Source organism: Prinia subflava, chromosome 29, assembly GCF_021018805.1.
Source record: "Prinia subflava isolate CZ2003 ecotype Zambia chromosome 29, Cam_Psub_1.2, whole genome shotgun sequence".
NCBI classification, from domain to species: domain Eukaryota; kingdom Metazoa; phylum Chordata; class Aves; order Passeriformes; family Cisticolidae; genus Prinia; species Prinia subflava.
This window is the reverse complement of record NC_086275.1, coordinates 1,974,495-1,992,793: the sequence shown is the minus strand read 5'-3', so window position 1 is coordinate 1,992,793 and position 18,299 is coordinate 1,974,495. Positions and strand designations below refer to the sequence as shown.

General features: G+C 61.1%; 3 protein-coding genes across 6 annotated transcripts; 2 read left to right on the top strand and 1 right to left on the bottom strand.

Moving 5' to 3' along the window:
• Positions 1 to 713: 713 nt before the first annotated feature.
• EIF4EBP1 (eukaryotic translation initiation factor 4E binding protein 1) lies at positions 714 to 5,102 on the bottom strand. 2 transcript variants are annotated; one of them, XM_063420064.1, is made up of 3 exons: positions 4,855 to 5,102; positions 2,038 to 2,208; positions 714 to 1,057 (listed from the first exon to the last, which is right to left on the bottom strand). In XM_063420064.1, the coding sequence occupies exons 1-3, from the start codon at positions 5,000 to 5,002 to the stop codon at positions 1,023 to 1,025; spliced, it is 354 nt and encodes a 117-aa protein (XP_063276134.1). In that variant the 5' UTR covers positions 5,003 to 5,102; the 3' UTR covers positions 714 to 1,022. The 2 variants fall into 2 exon arrangements, with proteins under 2 accessions (XP_063276134.1, XP_063276135.1); XM_063420065.1 differs by having other exon boundaries at positions 714 to 1,054; positions 4,855 to 5,101.
• A 7,393-nt stretch (positions 5,103 to 12,495) lies between these two features.
• Positions 12,496 to 16,215, top strand: ADRB3 (adrenoceptor beta 3). Of its 3 annotated transcripts, none has more exons than XR_010083211.1 (3): positions 12,496 to 14,004; positions 14,930 to 15,113; positions 15,326 to 16,215. XR_010083211.1 is itself a non-coding variant. In XM_063420063.1 (2 exons), exons 1-2 carry the CDS (start codon positions 12,742 to 12,744, stop codon positions 14,967 to 14,969), a joined length of 1,299 nt encoding a protein of 432 aa, XP_063276133.1. In that variant the 5' UTR covers positions 12,496 to 12,741; the 3' UTR covers positions 14,970 to 15,312. The 3 variants fall into 3 exon arrangements, 1 of the variants encoding a protein (XP_063276133.1); XR_010083210.1 differs by having other exon boundaries at positions 12,496 to 14,000; positions 15,326 to 16,211; XM_063420063.1 differs by lacking the exon at positions 15,326 to 16,215 and having other exon boundaries at positions 12,496 to 14,000; positions 14,930 to 15,312.
• A 568-nt stretch (positions 16,216 to 16,783) lies between these two features.
• LOC134562550 (nucleoplasmin-like) lies at positions 16,784 to 17,968 on the top strand. The gene is made up of 5 exons (XM_063419988.1): positions 16,784 to 16,847; positions 17,045 to 17,127; positions 17,208 to 17,327; positions 17,412 to 17,534; positions 17,775 to 17,968. Exons 1-5 carry the CDS (start codon positions 16,784 to 16,786, stop codon positions 17,844 to 17,846), a joined length of 462 nt encoding a protein of 153 aa, XP_063276058.1. The 3' UTR covers positions 17,847 to 17,968.
• Positions 17,969 to 18,299: the final 331 nt, after the last annotated feature.

Below are 18,299 nucleotides of genomic sequence, written 5' to 3'. Positions count from 1 at the left end.
GATTTGCACAAAACGCTTCTTGTGGTTTGGGAAGTCTGAAGCTCAGGCTGTGCCCCATACAGATTCTCCTCCTTTGAGATGCCTCCACCCCCCAGCAGCAACACAGCAATGTCTTACAGACTGTCCAGACCATATTTATCAAACCTCACTGAGGCTAAAAATGAAGATATTTGCTCTAGGGACTCAAACTGAACCTTCCCACAGCAAAATTAACTTTTTCTGATGAAAATTCCCATCTCAAATGTAGACAGACCTTGCTTCTCACCTCCCTGTGAAGCCCTTCTCCCTGCTCACCCCAAGATGAAAAAGAGAAGCAAGGGTAAAGCAGCATGGGAATTCCACCAAGGATCACAAACCCAGGCAAGCACATGCCAGAAAGGAAGAATTGCAGTGGGGAAGCTGGAGGCTCCTTCCTCTGTGCAGGGAGGCACAGGCAGGAACCCTCCAAGCGCCTCCAGCTGAACTGATCCCAAACATTCCCACCTGCAGCCTGAGCCTGGCCCCTGCCAGGCAGGCAAAGGAACAGAACCTGTGACAGAGCCTTCCCCGAGCACCCAGGAGAGAATTTGTGTCACAATTCTGGGAGCAGATTTGGCAGACCAAAACCTCCCCCAGGGACCAGGGATGTCTGGCCCAGCCCCAGCAACACTGGGGGCACCACTTTAATGCCTCAGGTTGGTGGTTTCTTGCTGGAATAAGGGACAGAAGCCACATTTATTGCATTCGTCTCCATACCAGGAGACTCCTTATGATTTTTATTTCTCCCTTATATTGCATTTCTGTAACAGTTACAGTATTAAAATGATTAACAAAAACATAAAACTGGAACCAAAACCAAGGGGGAGAATGCCTCCTCCAGCACCCTGGCCCCTGGAGCAGGACACGCTCTGCTCTCCTGAGGGAATCTGCCTTTCCCAGGAGCAGGAAGGCACTCAAGGCACGGCTGCTGTGAGCCTGGCTGGTGGGAATCCTCAAGACAAGTCCTGATGCTTCACTGGATCAGCACTCTCCAGGCAGCTGTGTTAGATGTCCATGTCAAACTGCTCCTCCTCACCTGCTGGGAGGGACAAAACCACAGGTGAATTCTCAGAGTTCCACATTAAATACCAAGGAATTCAGTGAAGGAGCAGCTGGCAGCTGTGCTTCAGAAATGGGCTAGTTTGGGCTTAAAATCTGCATTCAGGCATCAGGATTGGTGTGAAAATCATCCTGTGAAGCTCTGGTTAAGGTGTCAGCGCTGGGGGATCTCCCTCAGACATACCAGAGCAGAGGCAGAGAAAATGCCCTTTAAATAATTTATTCTTACCCCTGGATTTCCTCGTAACAAGGAATGTGAAGACCCACACTGAGGACAATCACTGGTAGTGAGTTCACAGCAGTGCCAGGCATGAGGCAATCCTGGCTCTGGAAGGATTTCGCGTGGAGCAAGCACACAAGAAGAGAGTTCAGATATTTATTTTTAGAGAGGAGATAAATACTTGCACTTGGTAGGTTCAGGTTGCTCCAAGACATAACCTCACATAACTTTAAAAACAATTCTTCAAGGGCAACATTGGCTCGTGTTGCTGCAGCAGGGCCTTGGTGAAGTGTCTCTGTCACAAAACGGGCTCAGAGACAGGCAGGAGGAATTTACAACTCAGGCTGATATTAAACCCAAGTAAGTCCTGCTCTGAATTGTAACTTGAAACTCCAAGCAGCTACAGCACGGCCCCGCTCAGGGAGAGGCAGCAGCAGCTGCCCCTCTGCTCTCCACAGGGCTCCTAATCCAACAGCAGCTTCCCAAACGCTGAATTAATGGGAATTATATCAAATTACACCTAATAAGTGCAAAAGTCACATTGCTGGGGCCCACAGCAGGATCAAACAACTGCGAGATCCTTGTTACCCTGTGACACTGAGCCCACTGTGACTTTCCAAGAAGTCACTGGAGCATTGACCACAGCTCCTGGGAATCTCCTGGCTCCGCTCCAGCCCTGGAATTTCCAGGAACCAGCAGTGCACCCCACAGGCTGCTGGGGTTCTGCTGCCTGCACTCACCTGCGCTCACTTTCTCCTCACAGTTCTGGACGTGGTGGTTTTCAAGCTTCAGCTCCTCCACGCTGGGGCTGGTAACGCCCGGAATGTCGGGAAGGTGGGAGGGGGGAGTTTTGGCAACCAGAGAATTGCGGCATTCCATCAGGAACTTGCGGTCATAAATGATCCTGGTACCTGGGGGGAACAGCAGCGTGCTCAGGCCTGCCTGCCCAGGGCAGGGAGGGGATCCCTGGGCTTTAGGGTCCCCTGCAGTCCCAGGGGACCCTCCATCCTTGCAGGGACTGGATGTTTCAGTGGTAACTGCAGCACTTCACTGCTCACTCTGGGTTACCTTAGCCGAATTCCAGGTACTCTGACACTCTACCTGCCACTCAAGGTGAGACACCAGGGACCGAAACGCTGCCCAGAGGCAGCACAGGGCTCCAAAGCACAGACAGGGGCTAGAAGCAGCAGATCCAGCCCCTTCCACCTCGCTCCAGGTCACAGCAGCCCACAAAGCAAACAGAAAATTGAACCTGATTTCCACTCCTGACCAGAGCCGGGGCTGGAAGCTGCAGGTGGACACACACCAGGGACAGGACGGGGCAGGGCCCAGCGGGAATTCCTGCAGGGACACCTCCCTTGGCAGAGCAGCACTTACACACACCTTGCTCAAGGCCTACACAGATGGTTAATGCTCTAAGGGTTAACCAGGAACCATCCAGCTCCAGCCTGCCTCACTGAGCCTCCAGGCATGGATTTCTAGGAACACTGCAGAACACCCTGTTCCTTATAAAGGAATTTCATGGAAAAAGATCAAAAACCACAGGCAGAACAGGGATCCCTCCAAAGAGCCCACAGCCTTAACCCAGCAGGTGCTGGAAAACAGTGTTTGCTTCCCCGGGGGGGCTGCACACCCCTCTGGACCAGGTATGTCCTGCTCTGCTCCTGTTCCAGCCACAGGAAAAGGGACTTGTCCTTGTGCCCTCCCCAGAAGTGTTAACTAAAGTAAACACCTGTGGGCAAACAGCTCCTGCCACCATCTGTCCTGGAACAATCAACTCCCTTTGGCCTGAACACATGTTATGTTAAATATAACATAAATACATAAACTAAGATGGCTGGGGGCTGTGTTCCAGTGAGGTTTTGCCAGGGAGTTCTCAAAACATTGAAAAACATTTCACTGATGATTCTGAAATTGAGTTGTTTTGACTAGGAGAGGAGTGTTAAATTCCTGGGAAGCTCACGGAGGAGGACGAGCACAGGGATTCCTGGAACTGCAGCTGGTGTACCAGCACTGGGAGCACAGAGCTTCCACGTTCCTCCAGCTGCCTCGGGCCCAGAGCTCCTGAAAGCCAGGGGGCTGTGGGCAGCTGGGGCAGGAGAGCCCAGGCAGGACAGCCCGGGCAGAACACCCAGCCTGGGGCAGGACACCCAGCCCGGGCAGGACACCCAGCCTGGGGCAGGACACCCAGATTGGGCAGGACACCCAGCCCAGGTCAGGACACCCAACCTGGGTGTCCCAAACAGGCTCCCTCACATGCCCAAAGCCACATTCCCGGTGTTCCCGGTGCTGTCAGGGAGGTCAGGGTGTATTTAGCAGGAAAACCCACACACCCCGGGATGCTGTGCCCCCTGCAAGCCCCTCAAGGCAGATACAGCCCCGTGTGTCCCCCAGCAGCCCTGACCTCCCTCCCTTAGCCCCGCGGTGACCCTGCAGCAGGGCCGGCAGCGCAGGGTGTCCCAGGCTCGGTGTCCCCGAGCTCGGTGTCCCCGAGCTCGGTGTCCCAGGCTTGGTGTCCCACACACGGTGCCCCCGGGCAGGCCGGGACAGGTGGGCACACCCCGGCCACAAACGCGGGCTGCCAGCCCCGGAGGGCTCATTACCGAGCACCGCTAATTGCTCATTTCTGCTGCTGGGGAAGCCTCCCACACCCTGCACGATTCCTGCAGGTGCTGCCGGAGCCTTCAGCGACCTGCTGCTTTCAGAGGAGGGAACACACGGCCAAAATAACCCAAAACCTCAGCTCTGCACACCCCAACCCGGTGAGTCAGCAGGGTCACTTCCCCTTCTCTCCCAATTTTAACCCCTGGAATGCAGCAGAGGCTCCGTCCCCTCCCGGTTTGTCCTCTGGGCCTCCCCAGCCCTGCTGCTCGCACCCACCCGGACAGGGATGCCGCGATGTGCGGCAGAATCGGGGGATTCTACGAGGACAAACCCTGCCAGCCCCAGCAGAGGCCGCTGGAATCCCCACGAGGACCCTGCACCATCACCCGGGACCGCGGCCACTCCTGGGGGCCGAACTGCCCAAAATGAACCCCCAGGGAGGAGCTGGGGACACAGAACCTCCTGATAGAGGAACCCTCAGCACAATCAGTTTATTCCTCTTACGTGAGGATCAAATCCCTACAGATTCCTCTCCTGGCAGCTCCGAGGCCGCGCAGGACCTGGCAGCAGACGAGGAGGGAACAAACTCAGGGTGTGTTTGCGGCACCAGAGCACCGCGCCTCCAGAACCTGGAGAATTTGGGATTAGAAATAAAGAAAAAGGCCCCAAGCTTTGCTGACTGCCAGAGAAAACAGCAAATATTAGAGATTAGACTTAATCAGTAACCATGAAGTGGTCGGGGCTGCTCCCAGCACGGACACCCGGCAGGCGCTGCCCGCCGCCCCCGCCCTCCGCCGAGCCCCGGGACAGGACGGGGGCTCCCCGTGCTCCTCCCGGGATAACCGGGGAGCGCTCCCCCTCCCCGGCAAACCCTGCTCAAGCCGAGCCCCCCAGGCCTCCCTCCCGCAGGTGAGACCTCCCCGCTCCCCCGCCCCGCCCGGCCCGGCGCTCACCGCCCGGCGTGGTCCCGAACACGGTGCCCCCCGGCGTGGTGCTGTAGTCGCCGGGCGGCAGCGGGGTCCCGTCGGGCAGGGCGAGACACTTGCCGGGGCCCGGGATGTCACGACTGGGCGTCTGCCCCTGGCAGCAGCGGCCCGACATGACAGGACCGGGACCGGGACCGGGACCGGACCGGGAGCGGGAACGAGAGCAGGACCGGCGCTGCCGCCGCCGCCGCTTCCGGCCCGGGCCACGCCCCTTCCGTCACGGGAACGGGAGTGGTGCCGAAGTGGGCGGGGCTCACAGTGATTTGGGCGGGGTTTTAGCGGGAGGGGCGGGGTTATGCTAATAGCAGCGGGCCAGGGAGGGGGCGGGGTTATGCTAATACAGCGTGCCAGGGAGGGGGCGGGGTTTATCCCAAGCGGGGCGGGGCTTAGGGTTAAATGGGCGGGGCCAAGGCTGGAGCCCCACGGGTCCCATTTTTCTTCTCTCCATTTTCCCTTTTTTTTCTCCCCTTTTTCTCCTCTTCATCTTCCCCTTTGTCTCCCCTTTGTCTCCCCTTTGTCTCCCATTTTACCCCCCGAGGCACCCCCGGCCTGTGCCCCCGATTTTGGGGTGGCGCTTCCCCGTGCCCTTGGCCAGGCGGGGACCCCACGGAGCCCTGGGGGCGTTGGCAGCGCTGCCCCTCCGTGCCCTGCCGTGCCCACGGGGGTGGCCGCCCTGGGCGGTGCGGGTGGTCCCCGTGGGAGCGCTGCGGGACAGATGTCTGCCCCATCCCAAATGGCGCTGCCTCCCCGAGGGGCCGGGAACAAACGCGGGAGGAGCCGGGGGGCCACACACGGGCTCGGCGCCCCCCACGCCGCGTCCCCGGGGATGCTCCGGTGGGGCTGCCCGGGCCTGGAGCTGTGGCAAAATAGGGTTTGTGTTAATACTTCATTAAAGACGAGAAGCTGAAGTGCAGTGGGAGGGGCGCAGGTTCGGCTGGGCGGCTCCCCTGGGCCGGGCAGGGGGAGGCTGAGGACCCAGGGGTGACATCCTGGCACGAAGCCCCTCAGAGCACCCTTGGGACCACCCTGCTCACGGGTACCCCCTAGAAAAAGCCCTTCATCCCTTTCCCTGCTCCCCAGCCGTGCCCACAGGGCTCTGCTGACCCTCAGCGGACACCGGGCCGGTGCTGACATCTGCTGACGGCCGGGGTGCCGCGGCTGTGGGACACTGCCAGCCCCGGCCTGCCCGAACTATCGCCCCGGCTCCGGCAGATGGAGCTCGGCAGCCGCTCCGGACCCCGGGGCAGGACCAACCCCATCCCTGCGGGGCCCGGGGGTGCCGGGGGTCCCCAGGGGATCTCCGAGCATTTTCTACGGGGCAGCATTTCGGTGTCCAGGGCAGTGGTGTCCTGCCAGGCTGGGGGATGGACAGGGGTGTTTCTGCCCTGCACGGTCCTGTGGGAGCCCAGGTGGGCGGGGGTACCCCCAAGAACCCCCAGGAGACCAGGCAGGCTGTGGTGCCAGGCGGGCAGCCCTCGCCCTGGGCCAGCTGCTGAATCGATTAGTGGGCACTGGGGCAGGAAAATAACGTTTCCGTCATGGAATGACATCAGCAGTGACCCCCAACCCAGAGAGGCGGCCAATGCCATTTCCTCCTCCTCCTCCTGCCGGAGAATGCACCGTCCTGGGGTCAAGGACCGGGGGAAAGTCAGGGTTTGAGGGCACATCCTGTCTGGGGCAGAGCAGGGCCAGCCCTTCCACGGTGTCACCATCCCAGTGCCTGCTGGAGCTCGGTGCTCCCGGCAGCGGACAGGGACAGGGACAGGCACAGGGACAGGGACACTCCTGCCCCCAGACGAGAGCTCCAACTGCCCAGGAGTGCCTGCAGGCAGGGGAGAGGCATTGGGTGTTCTCCCAACCGCACTACCAGCACCCTCTGATTACAGCGTGTTCCCCTCCAGGGCATTTTATCTGCCCATTCCATGGGCAGCTCCCAGGGCTGGAAAGCCCTTCGTCATCCTCATGTGATACAAAGTTATCGCGTTATTGCCTTCTAAATCGGGAGCAGAAGTGCCTCTCTGAGGTGTCTGTCTCTCTACCAGCACTGCTTTGCTTCTGACCTGGTCTGAATCACCGGGAGCTGGGCAGGGGTGGCTTTTGGGGGAGGACTCACTCCGCTGGCAGGTCCTGGGGAAGCAAATGTGTTTTATAAATCACGAAATGCCCCTGCCGCTGGTGAGAGCAGCCCTGGGGGGCGGCAGCAGGGGCAGCTCCTGCCCAGCCCTGCGTTCAGCGGCCCCGCTTCCCCCAGTCCCGGCTGGGCTGCGATTGCAGGAGGGTTTGCTGAGACAGGAAGCAAATAACCCAAGGGAAGGACAAACCCCTGCCTGGTGGGCTGGCAGCTTTCATCTTGCCCCATCCATCACCTCCTGTCTGTGTCTCCCGCGCGGGAAGGCTCCTCCCCAGCCCCCTCTGTATCCCACCCTCCCTCGGGGGGCCTGGGGACCCCGCTCCAGCCCCGAGGAGGACGGGAGGGTGATGGACCCCATCCCAGTGAGGATGTCGCCGTCCCGCGGCATTTCCACCCCATCCATCTGTGTTTACATTCCCCTCCGATCGCGGCTGGCGATAAGGACAGACCCGGACAGAGCCACATCCCTGCTGCCCGCCCAAGGGCTGTTTGTGCAGATAAAAGTTGCCCCATAAACAAACCCATCCTGCCTTTGGGAAGGGCATCTCCGCTGGCCCCAGCCCTCGGCAGGAAACCCTGGCACTGAGGGGGTGCTCAGCACCCCAAAACGCGACTCTGGGATGTGATCTTTGGGTCCTGCTCTTGAAGCAGCCCCTGTGGCATGGGATTCACCGTGGTACCCATGGCCAGAACCAGAGGGGGATGTTTGACTCCCTCATCCTCCTCTTCCTCCTTCTCCTCATTGCTGTTGGTTTTCCTCCCTGCAAACACTGGGCTGGAAGCAAACACAGCCTGGTGTCAGCCCCAGGAGGGGGCCTGGGGGCTGGGGAGCAGGGATGGGCACTGCTGGGCAGTGGGGGCACGGCTGGGAGCTTTGGCAGAGGGTGCCCAGGCATGCGGGGGGCAGAGGAGGGGCAGGGGAGGCAGCCGGTGGCAGCTTGGCCGGTGTCCCGTGGCTGGGCTGGGCTGGCAGAGGGCTCCACGCGGGGCTGCTGGCCCTGGCTCCCTCATCCCCGCCGGCTTCCCCAAAGCGGGGCTGGACCCTCTCCCTCCCACCCTTCTTCGGGGCAGAGATGGGAATCCCACTGCCAGGATGCTCCTCTCTCTCGGAGAGCCCTGCCTGAAAGCTCAGCTCTCTCCGAGGTTATTTCTGTTGTTGTTGTTTTTTCTCGACACTTCCCACACTTTTTGTGAAATCTGGCCCCGTGTTATTGCAAACTTCTCCCTCCTCCCCCCACCCCAGTTCGCTTTAGCAACAGCTGAAGGAAAACCAGAAACAATGGGAAAGGAGCTGGGAAAACTTGTGTAAAACCTTTGCAGTCCTGATGGCAGCATGAGCACTCTCCCTCCTCTGGGTACTTGCAGCTGCAGGGAGATGGGACCTGTCAGAAATGAAACCTTGATAAAAGGGTTTGATAAAAACATCAGAAATTGGGAATAACTGCTGCAGGCACTGCCCCGCTGCTGCTGTCACAGGCTTTCCTCTCAGCAGAGCAGGAAACAAAACAGCTTTACAATGATTTATTTTTTATCTGAAAACATAATTGTGCAGGGATCTGAGGGGCAGGAGCAGGACCTGGGATTGCCTTAGCGCAGCCTTTGTCACTGGCTGGGTTTCAGGATCTCGGTGCCCCTTTCCCTCATTCTCCCGGTGCTGCTGTGGCCTCGGGAAGAGCTGCAGCCCTGGCGAGTGGCTGTGCCTGATCTTGGGCTGCCCGCTCTGGGCAGGGCAGGGCTGTCCTGGGGCCGGGGCCTCCCTGTGCTGTCCTCGGAAGCGATGCCGGAGGCCACAAGCTGCGTTCCCCTCTGCAGATTTCCCACAGTCTCAGCCCCTCTGGTCACCCCGGGGTGCTCCAGGCGGGGAGGGGGATCCCACCAGCCCTGCCCGGCCCCGAAGGACACCACAGCTCCTTCCTCCGAGCCGTGTGTAGGGCAAAACCGTGTGGGAACGGGCAACAACCGGGAGCAGGGTGACCTCAGCCCCGCCTGGGCCGGCTCCGGGTGCCCGCGCTGCCTCTTTCATCACCACCGAGGCAGGAGCTCCCAGGAGCTTCGCTTGGAAAACAGGATGTGAGTTTGAGCCGTGGGAGCCTGGAGCCCTGCAGCACCCAGGGCTCACCCCGGGCCGGGATGGGATGGGATGGGATGGGAGGGCAGTGCTGGGATGGCACAGGGATGGCAGTGCTGGAATGGGATGGCAGTGCTGGAATGGGATGGCAGCGCTGGAATGGGATGGCAGTGCTGGGATGGGAGGGCAGTGCTGGGATTATCCCACTGGGTGAGGGGGAGCTGTGCTGGGGCAGCAGCCGGCTCAGGGGAGTTCCTAGACATGCAGCAGGGTTTGAATCACCCCAGATGCACGGCACAGACCCTGCCTGAGCCCCCTAAGGGTGGGGCACACACTGTAATATTTGTCATGGGATATTGAGCCTTGGGTAACCCACACACTAAAAAGAGCAGCTTGCATGACAGTCAGTAAAACAGCACATTTTTATTGTTTTTTATTATTCTGACACAGGGATTTTCCCCTTCCTGCCCTTCCCCTGCTGACAGTGCTGCAGCTCCCAGGGCTGTGCCCGCCTTTGCCAGGGGAGGAGGGGTTATATGGAGACCTGAGTTTATGTGGAGCTTCCTGCAGGCTTCCTGGGACAGGCAGTACCCAGGGCCTAAAGCTCCATCACAGCCTGTTTATGTGCTGACAAGGAAATGTGGTGACAGAGAATCCCAAACAACTTCAAAGCAAGATTTGTGGATCTGATATGGAAACTATTCTGAGAGCCCAGGAGAGTCTGTCACTTCTGTGGACACACAGCTGGGGCAGAACCCTTTCCCAAAGCCCAGCCTGGCCCTGTGCCCGCTCCAGCGAGCCCAGAGCTCGTGCCCTGGGGATGGAATTTGGGGTGAAGTGGTGCTCCTTGGGCATCTCCTTCTTAGACAGGGGGGAGAGCATCCCGTGGTCCTCACCCATGTCCTGTGCTGTCCCTGGGTGCCATCCCTCAGGGTGGACAGGTGAAACCCCTTGAGCGTGGGCAGTTTTGGTGCCATCACCTGCTGCACTGGGGCTGGTGTTGGATCCTCTGCTGGGATGGGAAGCTGAGGAAGCTGAAGCAGAGGGGAGAGGGGACGCTGGTGTCCCCACTGACGCTGTGGCCACGGCAGTGCCACCGCTGTGACTCCACTGTGTGATGGGTTTATCTCGTGCCCTGTACCGGCGAGTATGCGGCCACATGCCAGGGAGGGAGCGAGCTCTCAGCTATAAAAAGCTTTTGTTTTATCCATAGCTGCTACTTGAGCTCTCACCCCTCACTCTCTGTGACCAAGCAGAGCCCGTGTGCCCTCAGATGTGTCTGGGATCAGCTCAGTCATCTGTTTCCTCTCTCCAAACACATTCATGGGCACCAGGAACTCCGTGTGCTGCCCAGCAAGGAGATGTCTGTTCCCTGCATCCTAGCTCTCCCCAAGTAGGGATCTCCCCTAAATGATTCCAATTTTCTGTGTGTAAAGAAATATTTTTAAATACCCATTGTTTATTCTGTAGCGACAGCCAAAGGAGCTGCTCTGATCCATGGCATAAACATATTTTCCCAGAGTTTTCTAAACCACACTTGACCCCTTGGCCTCCTGTGGCATTTTGCCAGGGCTGGCTCTGCCTCCCCCACTGCCAGTGGCCATGCAGGTAGAGCCAGGCCAGCTGTCCTCCCGGTGGCAGGGATGGGAAAGGGAAGAGGATGCTTCCCCTGGTGACAGCCCCAGGCTGGACAGTCCCATCCCTGTAGGGGCTTGGATCAAGGCTCTGGAGCCGCAGGGATGGGGGTGAGGTCTGGGTGAGACCCAGCACCTCTGTGCTTCAGCTTTTCCAGCTGTGAAACTGGGACAAAGATTCGGAGCCACGTTACTTCCCCGGCGGTGATGAGAGGCCTGGGCCCCTCCCTTCCTCTCCCTAGCCCTGTGTGATCCCTGGGAACAGGCAGGGCACCCAGCCCTCCTGTCCAGGGGGTTCCAGGGAGAAGCCATGGGGACGGGGGCTGGATGTCTGACGGCCCCTCGGGAGCGCCTGGCTGTCTGTCCTGCTGTGGGCAGTGTGTCTGTCCGTGACTCAGAATGCAGGGGGAGCTCCCTCCTGAGCACGGCCAGGAGGATGAGGAAGGCCAGAAAATGCCATGAGGGACTGTCTGCAGGAAAACAGGCTGTGAAACCCCCAGGGATGAGCCTGGCAGCCCCCTTGGTGTGTGGGACCAGCACACGGGCCCGCTCTGCAGTGCAGCTGGGGCTGCCAGGGATGTGGGGACAAGGACTGAGAGAGGAGGCAAGGAGGGGAAACAGAGGTGAAGATGGAAAGCGTAGGGAAGGCTGGGAAGCCAGCAGCCCCCGGTCACTCCAGGCTGGTGGCAGAGCTGGGCATCCTGCCCCATGCCCGGCCTTTGGTGACTCCACACAGCTGAGCCCAAAGCTCTCATTTTCCAGGAATATTCCCTGGGATGCTCCTGCTTTCATTTCAGTCACAAACCCAGCCCCATGTGCTGCCACACCGGCCACACGGCAGCCTCCCTGCACATGCTGTGTGTGTGCCTTGGGCCATCCTGGGCCAGCACAAACTGCCCTGTGAACAGCAGTCCCCAGCTCAGTCCCAGCCAGCAGCGAACGCCAGGGCTGAGAGCTGAGTGAGATCCCATCAAGCCCTTGGCCGAGGGCTTTGAAAATCCAAAACAGCCTTGTAAAGATCAAGCTCGTAAAACCAGGACTCTGCTTTCGTAGCTCATGAATGGGAAGAAATGCCAACCAGATCATTTTTACACATATTTTTTCTGTCTTTGTCAACATTCCCCCATTTGGCTGAAACTTCAAACTGCCACATTTGGAGACTGTCTTAGAAGTTCCAGTATTTGTATAAATAACTGATAGGGAAAGATGATCCACTCTGGAGTCTGCCCAGGGGCCCTGGGAACAGTGATGGGGCTGTGGAGCCTCCCAGACTTTTGGTGGTTCTCCAGTGCTGAGTGAGTGGGGCAGGAAGTGTGGGTGGGGGTCTTCAAGCACCAGCACCCACCCCGATTCAGGAAGGGGAGCAAGAAAGATCTCCTCCATCCACGGGGAAGGAGGTTCAGGCAGTAAATATGGAAGTGAAATGGTGACTGTAGCCCTGGGTGTCATCTTTGAAAGTGGGCTGTCCCCTCGCCAACCCTGTGCTGCTGTCGGGGCGGGGGTGACAGGGGTGTCACTGTCCCCACCAGGGACAGTCCGTCCTGCCCAGGGAGAGTCTGAGCACAGAGAGAGGGGCACAGAGAGGGCACGGCGAGGGCAGCATGGGGGGCTGAGGGCTCACAGGGGCGCACAGGGAGGGGATGGTGCGGGTGGCAGGGTGCGTAGGGAACAGGGACAGATGTGTGGGACTGGGGACTCAGAGAGGGGCTGGAGAGCACAGGGAGGGGATGGAGAGCACGGAGAAGGGCGGGAGGGCACGGCGACGGGCTGGGGCGTTCGGCGGGGATGCCGGAGGGAGCGGGGCGGGCCGGGGCAGCGAGTCCGGGGGGAGGAGGTGTCGCCGCCCGCTCCCCTTCCCTCGCCCTCCGGAGCGGGCAGCCCGGGGCCGCCCCGCGGCTTTAAAGGCTCCTCCTCCGGCGCGGAGGGGACCCGGCCCCGCCGGTCCGCCCCGAGGGCTGCGCCGGGAGCGCGGCGGGGAGCGCACGGCGGGGTGCGGGGCCGACGCCCCCAGCCCGGCCGAGATGAGCCCCGTCCCCGCGGGGAACGGCAGCGCCTGGGGGGGCTCCGGCAACTGCAGCGGGGTCGGCAGCCTGGGCCGGCAGTGGGTGCTGGGGACCGCCATCAGCCTCACTGTCCTGGTCACCGTGGCTGGCAACTTGCTGGTGATCGTGGCCATCGCCAAGACGCCGCGGCTGCAGACAATGACCAACGTCTTCATCACCTCACTGGCGTGCGCCGACCTCATCATGGGCTTGCTGGTGGTGCCGCCTGGGGCCACCATCCTGCTGAGCGGCCACTGGCCCTACGGCACCACGGTGTGCGAGCTGTGGACCTCGCTGGACGTGCTGTGCGTCACGGCCAGCATCGAGACGCTGTGCGCCATTGCCGTGGATCGCTACCTGGCCATCACGTCCCCGCTGCAGTACGAGGCGCTGGTGACCAAGGGCCGGGCGCGGGCCGTGGTGTGCCTGGTGTGGGCCATCTCCGCCTTCATCTCCTTCCTGCCCATCATGAACCACTGGTGGCGGGACGGGGCGGACGAGCGGGCGGCGCGCTGCTACGACGACCCGCGCTGCTGCGACTTTGTCACCAACGTGACCTACGCCATCATCTCCTCCACCATCTCCTTCTACGTGCCCCTGCTCGTCATGATCTTCGTCTACATGCGGGTCTTTGCCGTGGCCACGCGCCACGTGCAGCTCATTGGCAAGGACAAGGTGAGGTTCCTGCAGGAGCCCCCCAGCCCCACGTCCCGGAGCAGCCGGCGCAGGCGTTCGTCCCGGCTGCTGGCCATGAAGGAGCACAAAGCTCTCAAAACCCTGGGCATCATCATGGGCGTCTTCACGCTCTGCTGGCTGCCCTTCTTCGTGGCCAACATCATCAAGGTCTTCTGCCGGTCGCTGGTGCCGGACCAGCTCTTTCTCTTCCTCAACTGGCTGGGCTACATCAACTCAGCCTTCAACCCCATCATCTATTGCCGCAGCCCTGACTTCAGGAGTGCCTTCCGCAAGCTGCTGTGCTGCCCGCGCCGCGCCGACCGCCGGCTCCACGCCGTCTCACAGGACCTGCAGCGCTGCCCCTGTGCCTTCAGCCCGCGGGGGGGCCCTGCAGGGGACGGCAAGGCGGCCCCCGGGCGCCCCGGGGAGGACGGCGAGGCTCGGGGCAGTGGCAGCCGAACAGAGGAGGCTCCTCTGCCCCAGGGCAGTGGCCACCGGCAGCGGCCCCCGGGCGAGCCCCGGCTGCAGGACGCGCAGGCAGCGCTGTGCTCACGGCGGGATGAGTAGGTACCTGCAGGCTCGAGAGGGACTCGGGGGTCCGGTCCATCCCTTTGGCGTGGGGCTGTCAGTGGTGGGACTGTGCTCTGACAGTGCAGAGCAGAGCTGGGGAAGCAGGCAGACCCCGGTGTACGTGGGAGAGGCTCTGGGATGTGAGACTGGGCACCACTGCCCTGTTCCCTGGTGGTCCCCTAAAACTCTGGCCCCTCCACTGGGCTGCAAAATTGGGGTCCCAACCAGTCCCACCCCAGCCTGCCGGGATCTGGTCTGCTGTTCCTGGGTAAAGGAAACCCGGATGGTGGGTGAACAGGGAAGCAAATCAACTGAGCAGGAATGTGTCCCAAAGCCTGGATTTCCCCCTTCTCCCGACCCCACTTTGTGCTGCTAAAGAAGGAAAACGCGGGGACCCCCTCTGCAGCAATTCACTGCTGCTGCCAGAGCCACTCTGGGCTCTGCAGATGGCTTTGCCCTCCGGCGGTGTAAATCTGGAAAGGGAATTAATTTCAATTTAATTCCCGCTCTGTCCCTTGACGGGAAATGCGCTCCCGGAGCCGGCAGCCGGCACAGGGCAGGGGTGGCGGGGGGCTGGCAGGGCTGGCGGGGGGCTGGCAGGGGTGGAGGGGACGCCCATGCCGTGGCTCTGCCCTGCCGGCACCCTGACACGGATTTACACCTCCACATTGCAGGGTGGGGTTTTCGACTCTAGTATGACAAAATTGGAGTTATTCTGGCTGCTGTGCTTTTTAACCGTGTTCCCCTCCTGACGCCTGAGGGCAGGAGAGGTTTCCTGCCCGACTGCGCCGGCAGCAGGGATGGGGATGTGCAGATAGAGGTGCCAGAGGTGTTCCCTGGGCGGGATTCACCAATGCTGGGAGCACGGCACGGTGACGGAGGGAGGATCTGGGCTCTCACCCCCTGCGCTCCCCCATTTCAGGTTTGCTGGCGGAGAGACGCCCGCGGGTCCGTCGGACTGACTGCGAGCAGCCGAGAGCTGGGAGGAGAGTTTCCCCCGGCCGGGTCATCATCCCTCCGGCCTCTCCTCTGCCCGCGTTGGCCGCCGCCCTCCCCGGGGACCACAGCCCGCGGCCAGCCCGGGGCTGCTGCCCGGGCCCGGGCACGTGAGTGCGGTGTCAGCCCGGCCGCAGCTGCCGACACCTCCCCAGTGCCCGAGAGCTTTAACCCTCCCCGGGCCGCTGCCTCGCTGGAGCTGCACACCTCGTGCATGCTGCCCCTGGACCCTTCTGTGCCTGCTGGGGTGGTGGCTGTGGGTCCCTGTCCCCAGCTGAGCACGGTGGGTGACACTGTGTCACCTCCCGCCCTCTTCTTGCAGGGCCGGGGTTGGAGAAGCGGCACCAGGGGTGACGGTGGTGGCAGGAGCCTGCAGTGCATGCACCGACCCGAGGAGGAGGAGGATCTCCCTTGGGAGCTCCGGTGGTTTGGGGACAGCACCAGCTCCTTCGTGCCGTTGGTGCTGGAGACCTGGAGCTGGGGAAAAGCTCTGGAGCTGCTCGCCAAGGGGCAGCACAGCCTCAGGGATGAGTGGGCAGGGGACAAACTCCCATCTGGGGTGCTCCTGGCATGACTGGCAGCGGGATGTGGAGACTGCCAGCTCTGCTTTCCTGAAGGACAAAGGACCCTGTCTCCCCAGGCTTGGCCAGTTTGGGATAGTCTGTTGAGAAGGAGAGAAGAGCCTCCTGCAGGCTCCAGCCCCTCCCAGGATTTCCATCCCTGCTGCATTCCGGGGCTGAGTGCAACTCCAGGAGCTGCAGTGATGCCTTCAGCAAAGGAAAAGCTCAGGGGAATGAGGAGAGCTCCAAGCACGGAGGACTTCCAAAACCAGGGAATTAGGATCTTGTCAGATCTCTTGGCACTTTCTCCGTCCCGTTTGGGACAGATGTTCGTGTCCGTGCCACTCGGGGGCGGGAGGTGGGTCCTCACCTCACGTGTGCAGGCGTGCCCTGCCCACACTGCTCTGCCACGCAGCGCCTTCGGCACAACTTGGTGTAAATATGTTCAGTGACTGCACAATTTTTGTCCTGGTTTGTGTTGCCCCTGCCGTGTGAAATAAACCTCTGGATCTCTGCGGTGCCTCCAGATCTGTCCCGAGCAGAGGGTGCTGCTCCCTCTGCTGTTCCCGGGTGGCTGCCTGAGGTTCGAGGGGGGGTTCACCCCCCTCCCGGGGCTGTGCCTAGCAGGGAAAAGCCGGGCTCTGGGCATGCCGTGGTGCTACCCCTAAGCCCTGCCCCATGCTCCCACACTCCAAGAGGGCCGGCAGAACTGTCAGAGCTGCCCAGTGCCACCTCCTGGCGCCAGGGAAATCCCAGCCCCTGCACAGGAACCGGACCTGGGCTGCTGCAGGGTCTCCCCTGCTGGGATCATTCCTTGGTGCTTTGCTTTTAACACCCTGCAATGATGAAATCACTAAATAAAGAGAAGTGCAGCTCGGGATGTTCCCAGTTCAGAGCCTCAGGCCCGGGTCTAGTGATACCTGGGAACTTATCGCCCATCCTGGCAGCTGACCTTGAGCAGGTCCTGTGTGTCCCCATCCCCCCTGGGCTCATTCTGCTCTCGGGGCTGTATCCTCAGGAGCTGCTGTGCTCAGGTGGGCTGTAGGTGCTGCTGGGGGCTGTGGGGAGTGCTTTGATGCCAGCTCCACCCCCCACACCTGCCCTGCATTCCCAGCCTGCCCCTCCCGGATCCCCGGTCCCTTTATTAGCAGTCGGTGTGAGGGCAGGGGCTGTCTGCCCTGCCGGTGCTGCTGTCTCGGGTGGTGGATTTGCTTTGGAAGATGGACACCTCGAGCTGCTCCTCCTGGTCGCTGTCAGAGGACCGGCCCGTGGTTGCACTGTGGGGTACAGAGCTGGGAGCCCCAGGACGAACTGGGGGGTGGTTGTTCTGCTCTGCACACTGGGCTGGGTGTGACTCCCCTTTTCCCACGGAGTGGGCACCTGGGAAACCCTCCCTGCTGGTTTTGGGTGGGGGGAGCACCTTCCTTTTGCTCTTGGGAGGGGGCGGCCTGTGCATGCACAGACCCTGCTGTGCCTCCCAGGCTGCGAGCTGGGCACGGGCGCCCGGAGCTACGTGGTGCAGGAGGAGGACGACGTCTTGGAGCACCTGGTGCTGCTGAAGACGGTGAGAGCCAAGCCCTGTCCGGGCCCTGCCGGAGCTCGGGCCGGTGGCTCCTTGCATGAGCTCTGTGCTTGGCCCTGCAGATCTCCCTGGGGGCGGACACCGGGGACGAGCTGCACGTGGTGACTGCGGATTCCAAAAAGACCTCGGCCGAGCGCAGGCCGGTGCCCATCGCGGTGCTGCGGAGCTCCCGGCTCCTCACGGTAAGCGCAGCCCCGTTAGAGCCTCTGCCCAGGGGTGACAGCATCATCCGGGTCCGGGGGTCTCTGAGCTATGACTCGTTGCAGGTCAGCCTCGTAGAACTGGAGTTCATCCCTCCTGTCACCTTCGAGCTCCAGTGTGGAGCTGGGCCAGTCTATCTCAGCGGGCAGTACATCACCTGTGAGTGTCACCCAACCGAGGGCTCGGGGGTCGCTTGGGGGTCGCTTGGGGGTGCTCCGGGGTCCCTGGCAGCTCGTGCTTGTTGCTGGGCCCCGGGATGGAGCGGGGCTGCTCGGGGGATTGGCAGCGCTCTGTGCCAGCCCTGCCCTGTGGCCATGGGGCGGGACAGTGGCACCACTCCCGGTGTGTGCTGGGCTCTGCAGCTGGGGGGCTTCACCTGCCCACGGTGACCCCTAACCCTGCTGCAGCCCTGCCTCTCCTCTCCCCAGTGGGAAGATGATGTCGAGGAAGAGCTCTCGGAGGAAGACGTGGCTGATGAGGACGATGAGGGTGCTTTTTAGGACTGGGGCAGCTTGGAGAAGACTTTGGCTCTGGAGTGGAGCTGGTGTGGTGGTGGGGGCAACCTGTGCTGGGAGCTGCCGGTGCCCCGCAGAGGGACACAAACTGTCCGGGCTTTCAGTGTCACCCCTTGTCCCCTCTCTGCTTGTGCCTCCCCCTGCTCGGGACTGGTCCCCTCAGCTCCCCCAGGCACAGCTCAGCCTCTCCTGCCTTTTTTCACAGGCAAATTCCAATTAATAAATGCAGGGATACCCTTTTGTGCATAAGTGACTGATTATTTAATGCGTGAGCACCCCATCAGCTCAGCCGTGAGCACCCAGTTCCTCAGGGGAGGGTTAAACTGTGCAGACTTGAGGGACCCAGTTGAGCCCATGTACCCCTGTGCACACCTGTGCACAGTCACCTGTACACACCCATGGATATACACTTGTACACCTGTACACACCTGTTTATAC

Excerpts from the sequence above, each read along its gene's own strand:
- EIF4EBP1 (XM_063420064.1), bottom strand. The coding sequence starts at position 5,002 with ATGTCGGGCCGCTGCTGCCAGGGGCAGACGCCCAGTCGTGACATCCCG. Across the intron at positions 2,209-4,854 it reads GTTCGGGACCACGCCGGGCG|GTACCAGGATCATTTATGAC; the intron begins GTGAGCGCCGGG and ends TGTTCCCCCCAG. Across the intron at positions 1,058-2,037 it reads TGAGGAGAAAGTGAGCGCAG|CAGGTGAGGAGGAGCAGTTT; the intron begins GTGAGTGCAGGC and ends TGTCCCTCCCAG.
- ADRB3 (XM_063420063.1), top strand. The coding sequence starts at position 12,742 with ATGAGCCCCGTCCCCGCGGGGAACGGCAGCGCCTGGGGGGGCTCCGGC. Across the intron at positions 14,001-14,929 it reads CTGTGCTCACGGCGGGATGA|GTTTGCTGGCGGAGAGACGC; the intron begins GTAGGTACCTGC and ends CCCCCATTTCAG.
- LOC134562550 (XM_063419988.1), top strand. The coding sequence starts at position 16,784 with ATGGACACCTCGAGCTGCTCCTCCTGGTCGCTGTCAGAGGACCGGCCC. Across the intron at positions 16,848-17,044 it reads GCCCGTGGTTGCACTGTGGG|GCTGCGAGCTGGGCACGGGC; the intron begins GTACAGAGCTGG and ends TGTGCCTCCCAG. Across the intron at positions 17,535-17,774 it reads ACCCAACCGAGGGCTCGGGG|TGGGAAGATGATGTCGAGGA; the intron begins GTCGCTTGGGGG and ends TCCTCTCCCCAG.